The 17,670-nt window shown below is 39.2% G+C and overlaps 1 protein-coding gene across 6 annotated transcripts in view; it reads left to right on the top strand.

The window, feature by feature from the left end:
• The window catches only part of ERC2 (ELKS/RAB6-interacting/CAST family member 2), a 1,118,394-nt gene that overhangs the window by 184,811 nt on the left and 915,913 nt on the right, over window positions 1-17,670 (top strand). For 4 of the 6 annotated variants that reach the window (XR_008629737.1, XR_008629734.1, XR_008629735.1 and 1 more), the window contains exons 3-4: window positions 12,052-12,075; window positions 12,740-13,156. Coding sequence is in view for 1 of the 6 variants with exons in the window: in XM_055134481.1 (XP_054990456.1) it covers window positions 12,052-12,075; window positions 12,740-13,156 (441 nt within the window). In the remaining 5 variants the exon portion in view is untranslated. The remainder of the gene's footprint in view (window positions 1-12,051; window positions 12,076-12,739; window positions 13,157-17,670) is intronic. The other 2 variants (XR_008629738.1, XR_008629736.1) reach the window with 1 other exon arrangement.

Raw genomic sequence — 17,670 nt, 5'->3', positions numbered from 1 at the left:
GTCAGGAATAGCTACTGAGCACTGCCAGGAGCTTCATATGACTCAGTGGTTTTTAGTATATCCCACTGTGCAGCCATCATGACTCTAATTCTAAAATAGTTACATCATATCCCTGCCAAGACCCATATTCTTTAGCAGTGATTTTGACATTTTCTCCTCTCCCAGCAACTATCGTTTCCATGTATTTCCTTCTAATTTTTCTTTTGGTATGTTGTAGTCATTCATTCTCTCCCCATGTCTGTTTCTCTGTTTCTGCCTTGTCTGTCTGTTTCTGTACATGATCTCTAAGACATAATAAGAAAGACCATCCACATTACATAGATTAAGCTGTAGGTAGTTAGCCTTCACACGAGGGAAAGACATGATTGAAAAAGTCTTTGATCCTTTGAAAAAATAAAAGACAATTTGAGTGCATATATTGTTCAATTTATAATTTGTAAAATGAAGAAGATTCATTTCAGTCTTATAATTTTTTTTTTTTGCTTTTTGGGTCACACCTGGTGATGCACAGGGGTTACTCCTGGCTCTGCACTCAGGAATTACCCTTGGCCGTGCTCAGGGGACCATATGGGATGCTGGGATTTGAACCCGGGTCGGCCGCATGCAAGGCAAATGCCCTACCCGCTGTGCTATCTCTCCAGCCCCTCAGGCTTATAATTTTTTAAGTCACTTAAAATTCCACCATGAGCACAGGAATGCATATGGAAATGCTGTTTAAAAAGTAGAAATTGTTAAGCATCAAAACTAGTACCGACATTTCAGATGACTTTTTTAAAGATTCACTTAGATTGTCTGTTAATAATAGCATTGCAGAATTAAAATCAGATATTATGTATCCTTCAAAAATAAAGACCATATGTATAGTATATAATTATATGTAAATATAATTCTGTTTTATAACTTTATTGTGTTATATAATTATACATATCATTTATTCATATTTAATCTGGCAGGATTAGTTTTTTCTTAATGACATGTTTATTAGAAATACAGACTAATGGTTCTGTGCTTAAATGTCATTGTGGTCATGTGCTGACTTCCATAAAACAACTAATTATAAGAAACTCTTCAACAAATACAGTCAGAAGTAAAAGGTGACCAGAAAAACAAGACAGTACCATTGCAGACGTAATTCCCTTGTAATTGACACCTTTTATAAAATGGAATTTTACATTACTTACAATTGTGTCAGAATTCATGGAGATGGAATATCACAGTTATATAGCCATTTTATGATAACAAAATATCTCTTCATATTTTCCAAATAGTTTTATTTTAGGGATGGCAGTTAGTTATCAAGTCAATCTTGGTCTTTAATTTTTTTTTAGTTGAATCACTGTGAATTAAAACTTATTTGTGATTGAGTTTCAGGCATACAATGCTTCAACAACAATTTCTTCACTGTCCATTTTTCTCCACCAGTGTCCCCCTCAAACTTCTGCCCCCCTCAAACTTGTTCTTAGCAAGTAGGATTTTTAGCTCAATTCAATCAAAGAGTCTCTTACATCCTTCTGGGCCTATTCATTTGCAGCTAAGAGTATAAATTGTAAGCAGGTTCTTCATATTCTCTATTCACACATGATGACCCATCGTCAGATACTGTCCCACTTATTTAAGATAGAAGCACTGACTCACAGCAGGGTCTTGTAGATGAGGAAATTCCCTATGGAGGAAGTTACATTCTCACACGGCTTTTGTTTCATTTCCTCGGTCTGAGGAGCTTCAGGCTTGGGATAAAGGAGGTCACATCCTCTCATATCTTTTGTTTCATGTCCTAGGGGTCCAGCTTTGGTGCAAGGCTCTTGATTTGGAGCATTGGGCCTGGCCTCACTACCTTCCTGTCCCTACACTCTTCTTTTTTTGGGGGGGGTCACCACCCGGTGATGCACAGGAGTTACTCCTGGCTCTGCATTCAGGAACTACCCCTGGTGGTGCTCAGGGGACCATATGGGATGCTGGGAATTGAACCCAGTTCGGCCACTTGCAAGGCAAACGCCCTACCCTACCTGCTGTGCTATTGCTCCAGTCCTGCTACACTCTTCTTTGTGGTGCCTATGGATTCCTTTTCAGACTTACAAAGGAACCTGATTATATATGTCTTCAAAAAGCATGTTGCTCAACCATCTTAGAATGAATGTACAAATGGTCTTTGTTGTCTAATATCTGATATTGAAATTTTTATCTATTATTTTGCTCTTTATAGCTATCAATTATTTCATAGTTGAGGGGTACTACTTTTAGTTTCCTCAGTTTTTAATTTAATCACACAGGCTGGCTTTACATGTGCTTCTTTTGAGTGGGGTGTTTCATTTATTTAAAAGAAAAATAATTAAAACTCTTAATCACATCAGTTCTTTTTTTCTTTTGGGGACTATAACTTGTGGTGCTTTAAGGGCGATTCTAGGCTTGGTTCTTGGAGATCACTCCTGGTGATGCTCAGAAGACCATGAAGTGTTGGGCATCAAACTTGGGCCTCCTGCATGCCAAACATGTGTTAAGCCTGGTGAGCGCTCTCTAGTCCCGATCATATGAGTTTTAACTTTAAAAAACAAGCAATATTTAAATATTGCTACTTGAGTGTACTGCTGTGTGTTCCATACACAAAGCCAAATAACCAAGCAGGGATTTATCAGGCATGATGATACCTCTGAGACCAAGTAAGGATTCAGATTAAGTTTTGTAGTGCAGTAGTGAAGATCTTTTAGATTGCTGAGAGGGAGAAACTCACAACATTTCCTTCTCTAAAGCACCGAGACATCTTGAAAACTCAACTTCTGGGTGAAATTTTGTGGCTGGTAGCGGGACTTAGTTCATACATGGGAAAAGACATCGGAGTCTGGAATGAAAATTCTTCAAAGGAAAATCTCTCAGTATCCTAACTGGGAAACTTCTGCCAACACATAATCAAATTCACTTTTGGGAGAAGTCCATCCCTATATTTTGCAGTGGGAAGAGAGGTAGGTACATTTTCCCAATATAGTCACTGCTTTCTTCCTTGTTTGAATCAGATGGTAGTTTGTTTTGATTAGATTTTTGAGCAGTACCTGGGGGTGCTCAGGGACTACTCCAAGATTGGTGCTCAGGGGACCATGTTATACCAGAGACTGAACCCTGGGTTTCTGCTTGCAAGCCAGACACTCCAGCCTTTTGAGCTATCTCCCTAGTTGGTGGTTTAAAGAGAGGCTGCCTTACATTTATCTAATCATGTCAGCAAAGATGGACAGACACAAGGGGAGAGGTTTTTCCTTCACAGATTCCATTGTAGTTTTGGCCAATCACAAACCATAAACTTTCTATTACCACTTACAACCTCTGGAATCAGGTAGAGCTGTTCTTCCATAAGTTAGCATATGCGCTCCTTCCATCCTATAGTTAAATCTTTTCATTTGAATAACTTCTGTGCATCTGTGGTTAAGACTGAAACCTTGTATGATTGCCTGCTTGACTTCATGTCTCCAAGAGATGTCTCACATCATGCACCAAGGACAGGAGTTTGGGGATCCTTCCATAACACCTCATCATCCACTCCTAGGAGATAACTGGTATTTGCTCGGTTCTAAGACTCTCCACTAAATATGGACTGGGAATTCAGGAACACCAGTTTTCTATGGGTTACTGAAGCCGTTTCAAGCAGACTGCCCATTAATGGCCCAGCAAACGTGGCTCAGCCACTTCTCCTGCTCTGGATTCTGAGGTGATCCCATCTGCAAATGATGCTTTCTCATGTGTGTGTTCCTGCCTCTTCTCTGAGAGAAGACCAGGATGAGGCCTCTCTCCCTGATGAACCACTAAATGTTTTCAGTGGCTAGTAAGGAACTGATCACATGCTGAAGGCTTCAGAGGAAAGTGTTCTGTCCTGTGTGTGTCTGCTGGAGGTTCTTTAGGTTTCCATCCGTAGGTAGACTTGGGGCTCATAAAAAATTCTCTCCATTCTGTATCGTCATAAGTGCCATCAGTCTCTGTAGCTCATAGAAGCTTTTCCCACAATCAACTTGCTGAATGTCCTTCATTTCCTGATATGTTACTACTAGTAGGGAAAGAACCTGATCTTCAAAACAGAAATGGGTGAGAGTTCCTTGTAGGGCTTTGTTTTTTTTTTAATTGACTAAATAGAAATTAATTTTTATTCATATTTGAATTGGTCTTAGATCAACTGTTTCTTGTTTTCCTTTACTTAAAAATAGCCATAGGGGGCTGGAGCGATAGCACAGCGGGTTTGCCTTGCATGCAGCCGACCCAGGTTCGATTCCCAGCATCCCATATGGTCCCCTGAGCACCGCCAGGAGTAATTCCTGAGTGCAGAGCCAGGAGTAACCCCTGTGCATCGCTGGGTGTAACCCAAAAAGAAAAAAAATAGCCATAGGGCTTAGCATTTTGTTTCCCAGTTTGCATTGATTTGATGATCAAAAATTGATGTTCCTGATGCTCCTTTCTTTTTCTAGCGCAAATGGCAGGAGGAAGGCAAGGGATGTTAATTCCAACCAGTGCATCACTCTCTTCACAGCAGTGCTAACAGTGAACATTTCTTGTGCACTCGTTATATGCCAGGTCTTATGCTCGTGTTTTATGGGCATTTATTCACAAACTTGATCACCATCATATGTGGTCCTCATGAAAGTCATATAAATTAGTTACAAAGATGATTTTCTGTTTATGGGTGAAAAATTCGATGCTCAGAATACTTCAATAAAGTTTACAAGATGTTATAGGCTGTCATGCATACATTTAGGATTTAGAACCCATTTCTTCACCTCTGCATTTGGAAGCCCAGACAAGTCCAGTGATTTTTTTTCTCCCAGATATTATAATTGATTAGAAGTAAAGCTGGTATTAGAATTTAAGTCCTCAACTCAGTACAGCATTCAAATACTATGCCACCTTACAGTATTGGTCTTTAATAAAAACCAGAATCCTCCTTGCTAACCAGAGCAACCGCCAAGAGATCTTTCCCATATACATTGTTCTTAGTGTTATGAGTCTTGGCAAAGTGTCACATCTTATCAACTGGTGTGCCCCACAGTGCGGCTTGGGTGAGGAGCCTAGGGTTGTGTGCCTTGCTGCTTTTACACATCACCTGTCAATGTTTTCTCATCACTGAGTTGTGCTTATTCGACCCAAAGGAAGAAAACCTCAGACCATATGTTTAGATGTTCCTTTTTTCATACTTTTCTTTGCAGATCAACTCTTCCACAGCACACTGGGACCACATGTTTTTGGCTGACATCTGCTGTTTGTCTTTTCACGCACATGACACTGCTCACGGAAGGTTTGGAGCCACGAGGAGTGTTGTACATCCTGCACACAGGATTACGGAAAAAGGGATCAGGGAACCTGCCCTTAAAATCTGATTAGAGACAAATGGAAAATGATAAATAGGAAAATAAAGTCACGGGAGAAGGAGAGCAGGCCAAGTTGTCGGCAAAGAGATTCTGTTTTCTTTGAAAGAGTTATGTTAAGCCCTTACTTGAGAAGGAGTATGGATTTATTAAAAAAAAGTTCAAGACTTTTGAATAGAAGCCAATTCATATTTTTATATAGCTCAGAGACGGCTTTCATAGCAATGAAACCCTAAACTGCTTTATAGTACAAAACTTTATCATTTTTTGTTTTTTCCCCATAGTGTGGAAAAGAGCTTAAGGTCACAAATTTTTTCAAATCTGCCAGGAACTCATATTTTCCATGTTTGGGGATAAGACACAGTAGATTCTAAACATCTGGCTAGTCCCTATTTAAATAATTGTGTGTTCCATGCACATAATACATATATAATTATATTTTCATTCTATTTACCTTTTTGTGTTTTAGACATTCTGAAATCTGGATTCGATTCTGACTCCAGTAGCTATTGGAAGTCACTCTCCTAAACGTTGGCAAAGTATGTTTTCTTCCCTTTCCATATAAACTCAAATATAGCTTAGTTTCTTTTATTTTCATCCTTTCCTCTCCAAAATTAAGTGACTTTGGACCTTATATGATCTGTGCAAAATGAAGTTCTATAGTATTTTTAGAGCAGGGGAGACGTTTGAATTGGCTGGAGGAGACCTCAATTTTAGATGCTGGCCTATATTTGCTAACGATATGATTGCAGTCAACTCCCTTAGGTCAAAAAAAATTTATCCTCTGGTCCTCAAGACAGGATTTTGAGTAGTGATGTCTGATGAGTGATTTTGCATCTGTGGAAGAGATAGGTCCAGGACATTTTTTTACCAGCCCCTCTCCCCCCACGCCCCTCATCTCCCTCTGTCCTTTCCCCAATGTCTGCCCCGCCCTCCACCCCCACTACACACACACACTATAGTAGAACAAAGAGGAATGGAAACCCATTCTCCCTCCCATTGCTTCCCTGTGCTTCTGCTTCTCTCATCTTTCTTTGCCTGTTTCACTCACTTCTTATTGGGTTCCTATTATGTGCTACATTGGGTCAAATGCAAATTTGGCTCTGAAACTACCCTTGAGAATCTCACTTTCTCTCTCATAATCTTTATCCTTCTCTGTCTTAGAGATTTCCCTTACTTATCTGTAAGTCAGAGCAGTGCCTGAAAGAAGTATTTGCTTTTGTCTGGCTGTTGTGTACTCGGAAGCCTAGCAGAAAATAGGCCCTGCCATGATGCCAGAAACAGAAGCCATCATGGTCTCCTTTATTGTCTGAGACTTGGAATCAACTGCACAGAATAATCTCTTTAGCTCTCATTCCTGTTTATCTTTGTTTAAAGGACAAACTATGATTGTAAACTTATTTTCCTTTTGTGGACTAGAGGTGGGATTGGACTTTATTATTTAGAGCAGAGTTTAAAGTATGCAGTTATATGTGTGTGTGAGTGTGTGTGTGTGTGTGTGTGTGTGAGAATGAGAGGGTCATAAAGGAAAGGGTTTGAAGGCCATGCATCACGATAATTATGGTGTTTTGAGGCCAGGGATATGGCTCAGCTGTAGAACACTGGCCTTGCACGTGTGATTTTCTGAGTTTGATTCCTGAGACTGCCAAAAAAATAAAGTTCTGCTTGTACTCTTTGCAGAATGAGTTCAGAACGTAGCTTGGATATGTTTGGTCTCAGCCACATTATTGCCCTGCATGGGATTCTCAGGGTCAGGTTGTGGACATGAGAGTTTGCCTCTTTGATGGCAGCTGTAGAATGGTCTCGGAATCAAAGTGGGAAATAAAAAGGTTTATGAACACTCAGCCAACCAAAGACTTAATTTTGTACTTGAAGGTAATAAGCTGTTTTTCCACCTCTAGGAAGCCCCTTGCACCCCCCCCCCGCCATAAGTACTAAGTTTACAGCAGTTTGACTGGGACCCAGGGAATAGGTTGAATCACCTGACAAATGTCCTGTCCTGATATGGACGTCGGAAGGGCTTCTTTTCCCAGGCTAAAGTAGATTGGAAGTCATGGAAGGTGTAATGGGCCACTTAGAAAGTTGAGATTAGGGTGTTTTCTAGATTTAGAGATGGGCTAGAGAACAGTCACAGAAGTCTGTGGTGTAGGTACAAAGTGGAAATGATTGTTCCTGATCTTGCTTATTGATCCAATAACTACCTTAAAAGTAGTTGGGTGACTGCCTTAAAGGAAATGTGCTTTCATGCTCGAGAGAAGAGAAGATGATTCAACTTGAAGCAATTGAATAATTTGGTTAGGGGGGCATTGAAAACTTTAATTTTAGATCCAGAGAGAGAGCTCAATGGGCCACAGTGTATACTTTGCATGCAGAAGACTCAGTTTGATTCTTGCCAAAGCATGGTCTTCTAACTAGAAATAGCTAGAAATAGCCCCTGAAAACTAGGTGTAGCCCCAAAATAAAACAAAAAAAGAATGATAGTTTTTTTCACCCTTAAAAAAGTGCTTTAACCTTTCCAGATATTTTATTGGTAATGGATCATTGTCTTTTAGAGTAGGTTTTTGTTTGCTTGTTTAAAAAAATTCTTTAGCTTGTTCTCAAATAGGCGTGCCATCTAATTTCATGGACTTGAAAGGAACTCTTAATACATTGCCCTTGTGTGCCCCCATACTACTTCACTATTGTTACTCAAACAATAAAATGGAAGTGAAATGGAAGAGAATGACATAGGTTCTTTCTCCTCTTCCCCAATGTCACTACCATTTGCTAAACTTTCAAAGTCAAAAGCCCCTCCCTCTTCATCCACTCTTAGGATTATTAAAAACCATATCAGGATAGAGTCCAGGATCCCAGAAACCAAGATTATGGCTTTGGCAGTATGTGTGTGTATGTGTGCTCTTGGGCCTATCATTAGCCTGTGTGGATCTGATTTTCTCATTTGTAAAATGAAGTTTAAAAGCTAATCTCTGAGGTCTCTTTCAGCCCTAAAAACTCTGATCCTGTGTCAAACCCAAAGAATGTGTGTTCTTGTTGCTGTTGTCATGACAGCATGTCATGACATAATGTCCCAAATTATTCTGATAAAAAATGATTGCTTTGTAGCAGGCACTTTCTAGAACTTTATATGTATTAACTGACTTAATTCTTATAGCAACCCTATGTATTTGGAACTCTTCCTCTTCCTCTTCCCCCTTTTACAAATGACATAAAAGAGAGAATATTATTCTTGGTGGATTATTAAATGCTGTTATTTTAAAATGAAAAGTCAATTTTAATAGCTGTAGCACTGTAGCACTGTCGTCCCATTGTTCATCACTTTGCTCAAGCAGGCACCAGTAACGTCTCCATTGTGAGACTTGTTACTGTTTTTGGCATATCGAATATGCCACAGGTAGCTTGCCAGGTTCTGCTGTGCGAGCAAGATACTCTCAGTAGCTTGCCGGGCTCTCTTGAGAGAGGTGGAGGAATCCACTTCCTTCCACCAGTGTCCCCATATTCCTTCCCCATACCAGCCTCTCCCCCATCTTCACCTGTCAACTTGACAGGCACATTTCACCAGGTTTCAGTGATTGCAGCTTAAATCTCATGGTTTCAGTTTTGTTGAGTCTGTGTTTTGGATATATGGCTGAACCACTCCACCATATTACTGGTGTAACTAAGGCCCTGGTGCTTGTTCATCCATTACTTCCCATTCTTTCTTCCCTCCTTGATTTCTTTCCTTTTTTGTTCTCCACCCCTCTAAACACTGGCGACTCCTATTTTATCTTAAAGACTTAGCTCCATACTGGCTCCTGGTTCGGGCTATTTTCCCACAGGTCTTTAGCCTGACTCACATCTACAGTTTTTCCATCCATCTGTCTGTAACTTCAGTCCTAACACTCTTGACTTTTAGTAGGATTACTGTGATCAGTTTCTTTGTTCACACTGACTCTGAACATGAAACGTTTCTTTTCCTTTTATGTTTGATTTTTCATATTTGTGAAGGGAGATACCGGGTTAAATACACATTGAATGGATAAATGAGCCATTTTCCCTTCCATCCTTCTCTTCCTTCCTTTCTCCCTCTCATTCCTTTCTAATGTTCTTCCTTATTTTCTTCCTTTCTACCAGACTTCTTCCTTCCCCTCACTCTCAGACCTGGCACTGACACTTGAGGTATTCCCTTACTTATTTCCTCTCAGAGACTCTCAGAGCTAGTCAGAGTGATTATCCTCATTTTGCAGATGGGGAATCCAACAAGGAAGGGATAGGGATAGATAACTTGCCCAGGATAGGGAAAATCCCCTTTAAACACTCCCCCCTCCCTCCCCTCCTGCCAAAACTCTTTCAGTATTGCTGCCTCTGGTCAAAGAATTTTGATCACATTTTTTTGGATTTTCTTCTGGTCCGATGATGAGCCCCATTACAAAGACTCTTTTATTCACTCTCAAAAAACATGATTACCAATCTGATTACTCTAATTCATTAAGTTTGTCTCTAGGAAAACCAGGAATGTCTCAGAAATCCAGGTCACTATAAGACACCACAGGCTTGTCATTCAATTGCATGTTCCACTCCTGTCTTGGTAGCAGCTACATCATTGAGCCAAAATCAAGGCTGTTGATGCATCGCTGGATTTTGCTTTGATTTGCTTTAGGAATGCTAGTAGAAGAAGACTACATTAATTTACAATACTACATAATTTTGGTGACAGTTTCATTAAGATTAATTTGTATACTAGCTAAGTCTTCCTTCTTTTGTGTTAAATTCATTGATTTTTAGTATGTTCACAAAATAGTGTGATCATTGTCACTATTTAAACATTTTTATTACTTTGGAAAAAATTACTTTCAGTAGCCAACATTTATTCCATGACCCCAGGTCTGTGTTAGTCATTAATTTATTTTCCATCTATGGATTTGTTAATTCTGGCAATGGAATTCTATATTCTTTGGTAATTTGTGACTTGCTTGTTTTGTATAGTGTAATGTTTTCAAAATTTAACCATGTTGCAGTATATGTTAGTATTTCGCTGCTTTATATGACTAAAAAATATTCCATTGTATGGATATACCACATATTTACTTATTCAGTAGTTAATTGATGTATAGGTTGCTTTCACTTTTTTGGCTGCTCTCAGTAAGGCTGCTTTGAATATTTATTCTGAGTTATTTGGTGAAATGAATAAATACAATGTGATATGTCCCTATATGGAATAATATTTAGATACTAAATGCATGAAATACTGATATATGCCTTAACTAGGGGGAAAAAAACTTGAAAACATGCTAAGTGAAAGCAAACCTCTGATTGTGCATTTCTGTTGATATCTAGATGGCTAGAACCCATAGAGACCAAAAATAGTGGTTTCCACAGCCTGGATGAGAGAAGGAGATGGGAAATAATAATAAAAGATACAGGGCTCCTTTCTGGGATAATGAAGGCATTCTAACATTTTGCATTGAGTACCCAAAGGAAATAGAAACAAAGAACTGAGAACTGGCCTTTAATAGGAACCTTACTCCTAGAGTTGGGAGTGATAGGACAGGGAAGGGAACTCTAAAGTGATATGCATGATACCCTATCGATATAGTATTGTGAATCACAGAGATTAAAGTATAAAGGAAAGGGGGAACATTCCTGTCACAAAGGCAGCCAGGGGTGCAAGAGGGACACTGGTGGAAGGAATTGGACATTGATAAAGAGATGGTGTTGGAACATTGTATGCCTGAAACTCAATTGTGAATAACTTTGCAATTCATTTGATTTAATAAGTACTAAAATCCATAAAATTTTACACTCTATAAGAGTGGCATAGTAAAATAATAGAATTCATGATCCTTATATTAACTATTATACCAGTTACTTACTCTGCATTCTGTGAGGCACTGTGACACGATGAAAAAGAATACTTACTCCTTGACATCTAGTAACAACTCAACGTATATTCCTCAGTGGGAAAATGGAATATAAACCCACAAAGAGTTTAATCGAGACATAGCATCACTCAGTGCTAGTTTCTGGATGTGGCTACATTAAAAAATTTCAGTCCTTCTGGTGCCAGCTGCAGTTTAGACCTGGTGTTATCTGTGCCTTACAATACTGTGACTTTACAGCAGGTAGGAGCTAATCTTGATGTGCTTCTTGATCATCACGTCTAGCGTTATGTCTGGCCCACAGGCAGAAGTATGTATTTGGTGAAAGAGTCACTGCTGTCTTAGAAGCCTCCTGACTCCTGGAAGCAGGATTCAACTGCTTTCAAGCTGTTGGTTGCTCGCCCTGATCAGCCTGGGCTTTGGCCCTAGGGGATGGTGTGTTGCAGAAAACATCAACTGCTTTCAATGAAGGCTTTATCCCTTTACTGCTGATAACTGATGAGTGTCCTCTGATTTTGGCTAAACAACTGGGTATCTCTGATATTATGCATTTCTTCCTGGAATGCTCAGGAGTCTTAGTTCCTGGGTTAGTGAGAGTTAGGAAAACAAAAAAGTAGAATAAACTTCACGTTTGTTATATCTTTTCTCTTTTTTTGTTTTAAATCATGTTTATCAAACATCAGTGCTATAGATCTGTGTAGCTTATGGGTCTTTGCTATAATAAGAAATTGTTTTTTTTTTTCTTTCTTTGTGAAGGTATTTTATGTTAAGTTCTTTCTGTTAAATATCCTTTGCTTGCCCTGGATTTTTCTTTGTGTTGATTTTTTGCTTCATTTTGTTTCATTTCCCACGCTGTTCAGTTACTGGATGCCAGAAGAACCAAGGTTTGTCCACTCTTTGCGGCTCGTTTGCTTTGCTCTGCACAGCCCACCTCCTTGTGTGTCTGAGTGTGTCTCTCTGTCCGTGTTTGTTCCCTTTTGCTTGCAGATGCAGTAATCCTGTTTGCTAAACCAGTTCACAGCTCTATTTGTAAAAAAAAAAAAAAAGAAAAAGAAAGAAAAACTAGTCCTTGTTTGTGTCTACTTGTGGTGGATGCTATTCCTTTCATTTTTAAATAAAGACACATTAATCACAGAAAATAATGGATTGTAGAATAAAGAACACCCTAGGAAACAGGGCCTACTGAGTCTGGAGCATTGCGGGCATCAAGCAGGTGTGCTTGTGAAAGTTCCCCTTTAACCCTCTCCACTTCCTCGATTAAAACTGTAGATGTATACTTTCCCTTGTGACTGACACTAATATATTGTTCTGTGTATGTACACATTTCTCTTCTCCTGAGACATTCAGAAAGCATCCTTGAATTAATCTCCCTCCCTCCATGTGCTGTCCCATGCTACTGAAGTCACCCGGAGGACTGTCCGGCTGGTCCTCGGGACCTCATGATTAACATTCCATCTTCATAGTGCGGTAGCAGCAGTGGACCCTTGACATTGCCATTGACTCCTTGCCTCTTCTTTCTCCTCTCCCACCCTCTCTTTTTCATCACAGCACCTTCAGTTGACGATCCAGGCCCTCCAGGATGAGCTGCGAACCCAGAGAGACCTCAACCACCTCCTGCAGCAAGAGAGCGGGAACCGGGGAGCCGAGCACTTCACCATTGAGCTCACCGAGGAGAACTTCCGGAGGCTCCAGGCTGAGCATGACAGACAGGCCAAAGAGCTCTTCCTGCTGAGGAAGACTCTGGAGGAAATGGAGCTGAGAATAGAAACCCAGAAACAGACCCTCAATGCCAGAGATGAGTCGATTAAAAAGCTTCTCGAGATGTTACAAAGCAAAGGGTTGCCGTCCAAAAGCCTGGAGGATGACAGCGAGCGTACACGGCGGATGGCAGAAGCCGAGTCTCAGGTCAGCCACTTAGAAGTGATTTTAGATCAGAAGGAGAAGGAAAACATACATCTCAGAGAGGTAAGGACATCCGCTCTATTCCCCAAGGTCGTGTTTCACAAATTGAAACTATGGTCAGATTATTTCCACAGGTGGAAGAGTGTTGGCATCTTCATGAAATTCCTCATTGTCTTTTAACTAGAGTTTTGCACCAGTGTTTTTCTTTGCTCATTATGCATGAGTTCATTATTAGTCAACATGTATTCAGGGTTAAATCTAAGGTAGTTTTCAGTGGCTTTCCCATGGATAACTGTATTTAAGGTCCTTAAGCATGGTGCAGTTTCAATTTTAATGACTTATCAAATATCATCTCTCTGAAAAAAAATAATAGGTGGTTAGCAAAACCTAAGTATTTTTATAGCAGAATTGGGGATGCTTCGTGGACAGTAAAGCACACGAAAACTTCTGCATAAGATAGTAAGAGGTACAGACCAGTTTTGAATGTTTAAGTTTGAGATAATCTTTGTCTACATTTGCATTAGTCTAGAACAGAGTGTGCTGAGTATTCTGAGTTCACATTTTATGCTTGATGGATTAAGTCACTTGAAGGTCTTTATAGGTAGATTCTTTTGCCTGGCACAACCATTGAGTGTTGAACAGATCTATGACAATATCTGGCTGGATAGAGCTGAGAAAAAATGTAGGTGATAGCCAAGGTTTGGAATTTTTATAGCAGTTTTCAGAAATACTGTAGGAAAAATGTTGTGGTAGGCATAGATCTTACAAAAATATGATAAAATAAAATAGCATTAAGTGTGTTTTCAAAGTGTTCTATAGCAATAAATAAAAATAAAAAATTTAAAAAGGTATTGTCTTCTAGACAAAACTATATTTCTTGGCACTATAAAGCTGTTTAGATGGTCAGTTCATGTGAGTTACTGATTTGTTTGTTCAGAAAACATGGTTACTCCTGGCAGTGCTCAGGGGACCATATGGGATGCTGGGAATCGAACCCCGGTCGGCCCCATACAAGGCAAATGCCCTACCCGCTGTTCTATCAATCCGGCCCCAAACATAATAACCTTTATGGTCATTATTCCTGTTTTGTTTTTATAAGACTTTAGCTTAGAATCTTAGCTAAGAATCTTAGCTTTTATGTTTTAAAACCATATGCCTTGATTTTATATTGCAAAGTTTAAAGAGATGTCTTGTTCTGCTTGTTCTTTTCAATGATATTCCAGGAGGACAAATGCAGCAGGCTTTCTTTTAAAAGGACCTCCAATGTTTCCTGCTTCTTGGAAATTCTACCCTTGTATGAACCCCTCTTTTTGAATATAGGTTGATTCTAGTGTCATGGTTCTAACATAGAATGTGGTAATGATAATCTGATGCTAATGTCACTTCCATTAAAAGGTTGATAAGAGAGTTACTTACTTCTTGCTAGCAGTCTTTATTACCCTATTAACTTTTATGTTTTGGTGAAGAAGACTACTCTGTGTAAGATACATAGATGGTAAAGACTTTAGAGCAGTGGGTGGTAGTTGGGGAGATGGGGGTGGTGACTGGGAGGGTTACTACCCAGTAAGAAACTTCCAGCAAAATGGATTTGATGCCTGACAATGTCAAAAAAGAGAAAAAAAAAAAGAAAGAAAGAAATGCAACAACTACTAGCTACTAGTGGTCTTGCAAGTAGATCCTTCTCCAGCCAAATTTCCAGATGAGATTGCAGAAACTGTTGCAGAAAATGAATGTGTGTTGCTTTAAATTGCTGATTATGGGAGCAATTTATTACATACTGATTGTTAACTAATACAGTGGAATAGAAATGAATCTTTTCCTTATTATTCCATAGATTTTTCATTCAGTTTAAATACAAGAAACAATGATTACTAGTATACTATCACGCACATATATATTGATTATACACTTTGAAATTTTGGTTATGTTATCTCAAAACTGTGGTTCGTAGGTAGCTATTATTGAAAAGGGCTCCATTTTATTTTGGGTGCTATGTAATTATGCTGCATATAGAGTAGGGTTCTAGTGTTCTAGACATCTCTATTTGCAGCACAGAATTTTGTTCCATTTTGTGGTCACTTTGGAATCCCTCTTTTGTTTTGATTCTAATCCTTGGTAGTACTTGATGGTGTCTTGATTCAGTTGTATGGATGCCTTTATTTAAAATTAATTTAAAAACAATTTCATTTGTGTTTTGCGAGATTGATTGATTTGTTTCAAACCTTAAATGTTAGCCGGAGTGCCCACAGAGTACTATAGAGAATACAGCTCAACATGTCCTGCTGGTTTCCTTGAGCCTCAGACTAGAGTGAATGGATAGCAGTTATGTTGGTCCATCAGGAAGGGGGACTGTGGAAAAGATGTATATATAAAATAAACTGATTCTAGACTTCACCTAAGTAAGCAAGATATGGGGGCCCAAAGGAAATGTTTCTATTAACAGGATTGTATTAATCTGGGGGAGTTGTTTATTACATATTTTGGAATTTTGTGATTGTATTTTTTTTTCTTTTTGGGTCACACCCGGTGATGCACAGGGGTCACTCCTGGCTCATGCACTCAGAAACTACTCCTGGCGGTGCTCAGGGGACCATATGGGATGCTGGGAATCGAACCCGGGTCGGCCGCGTGCAAGGCAAATACCCTACCTGCTGTGCTATCGCTCCAGCCCCGTGATTGTATTTTTTAACCATTAATAATTTGGAAATGGTTATAGTGGGAGAATTTATACTATAAAAATCAGTAAATGTTCCTCACCTCTTCCTTCAATCTCTAATAGCCCACTTATTATTACTCTTCTGAGTAAAATGTCATTAAATGTTTACTGTCAATACAGCAAGAAGAAACACCGAGAAATCAGAAGTTAGTGCAAAATTATGTTTATATTTATGAATGAATTAAACACAAACTACCCCCAGCACATGAATAGATGATTATATACAAAATACTATGAAGATATAATTTACAGTTATTTAGTTCCCACAGCCTTCTCATTTATTCATTCAATTGTTTGTCCATATAGCAATCCTTTCAATAAACAATCTTTGATGATGTTTTGGAATAAGGAAATGAAAACTGATCAAGTTGGATTTCATGCTGTTTGCATTCTATCAGTGTAAAATGAACATGAATTTAAAACACATATCATGAAGAATGGGCTGGAGCGATAGCACAGTGGGTAGGGCATTTGCCTTGCATGCAACCGACCCAGGTTCGATTCCTCCATCCCTCTCGGAGAGCCCGGCAAGCTACCAAGAGCATCTCGCCCGCACAGTGGAGCCTGGCAAGCTACCCATGGCATATTGGATATTCCAAAAACAGTAACAACAAGTCTCACAGTGGAGACTTTCCTGGTGCCCACTCAAGCAAATTGATGAGCAACGGGATGACAGAGATCATGAAGAACAGAGTGAAAACTAGTGGCCTACTCCAGCCAACTTCATATTGGTTAGTCAGGGAAGGTCTCTTGGATGGATTGCAACTGTGAAATGAAACCTGAATAACAAAAGAGGCAGCCACTGAGGGTCTCAGAAGACTGTTCCAGTATAATGGAAAGACCCAGGCCAATAAGGATATTTTTCCCTTTTTATTTGGAGGAAAGAATTATCAGACTTTTTTTAAAAAATTATTTTAGGCATCTTGGTTTACAAAATTTAGGCTCTTTTTAAATGTAAATACGTAGCAGTCATTTCTAAGATGGGAACTTGGGAAGGCAGAATCTTGTGCTGATACGCTTAGTAAAGCACTTTAGAAAGTACTGTGCTAGAAAATAAAAAAAAAATTGTGACCTGCAAGATTTGTCATAACAAATAGTTGATTCCCCTGGCCACATAACTGGGTAATTTCTTTCATTAGTTATGCTAGAATGCAATGTTTATTGTAAGCTGTTTCCATATTATCTACCGAGTTTTATAATGACTTTGGTCAGAGTATTAAAAAAAAAGGTTGCTTTTTTTTTTTTAAATGGAAAAATGTGGCTGACCATTTGTGGTATTAAACCAGTTAAGAATAACCCAGCTTGAGTAAAGAAGTTGCCTGACATCTGTTAATTTAAATGAATCAAAAACAGGATTTTAAAATATACTTGAGGTTTTAAGTTTAGTGTGTTCCTGATTTCTTTTTCATTTAACAGGCTTCAAGCAGACTGGGGTAGATGGTGTAATGCTGAGGAATGGGGTGCCAGTGGTTTTATGATTCATTCTCAGGCAGAGGTGTTGGATCCCATAGAAACCCCATCTCCTGGAGTACTGGCTGGGCTTAGCCCATTGTTTCAGGAGATTTCAAGTTGGCTGGAGTAGCACAGGAGGAGCTGCTCACAGGTCTCTTTAGAGTCCTGTTGTCTTTCGGTGGTCTGGAAAAGGCTGAGGGTGAAACCACTTCACTTGGCAGGAAACAACAACAAAAAGATTATGATCTCAGCTTATTTGAAAGACCAAAACCATTGCCCAAGAAACTACGATTGATGTGCTAATGTGTACTGAAGTGTTGGCCTAAACTCAACATTACTCACCGGTGTCATGTGACGCTTTTGGATACAGGTTGATTTGATAAGACATTGTTAGATGTGGTAATAGTTT

Source organism: Sorex araneus, chromosome 4, assembly GCF_027595985.1.
Source record: "Sorex araneus isolate mSorAra2 chromosome 4, mSorAra2.pri, whole genome shotgun sequence".
Taxonomy (NCBI): Eukaryota; Metazoa; Chordata; class Mammalia; order Eulipotyphla; family Soricidae; genus Sorex; species Sorex araneus.
The sequence above is the reverse complement of the archived record's forward strand: the minus strand, read 5'-3'. Positions and strand labels throughout refer to the sequence as shown.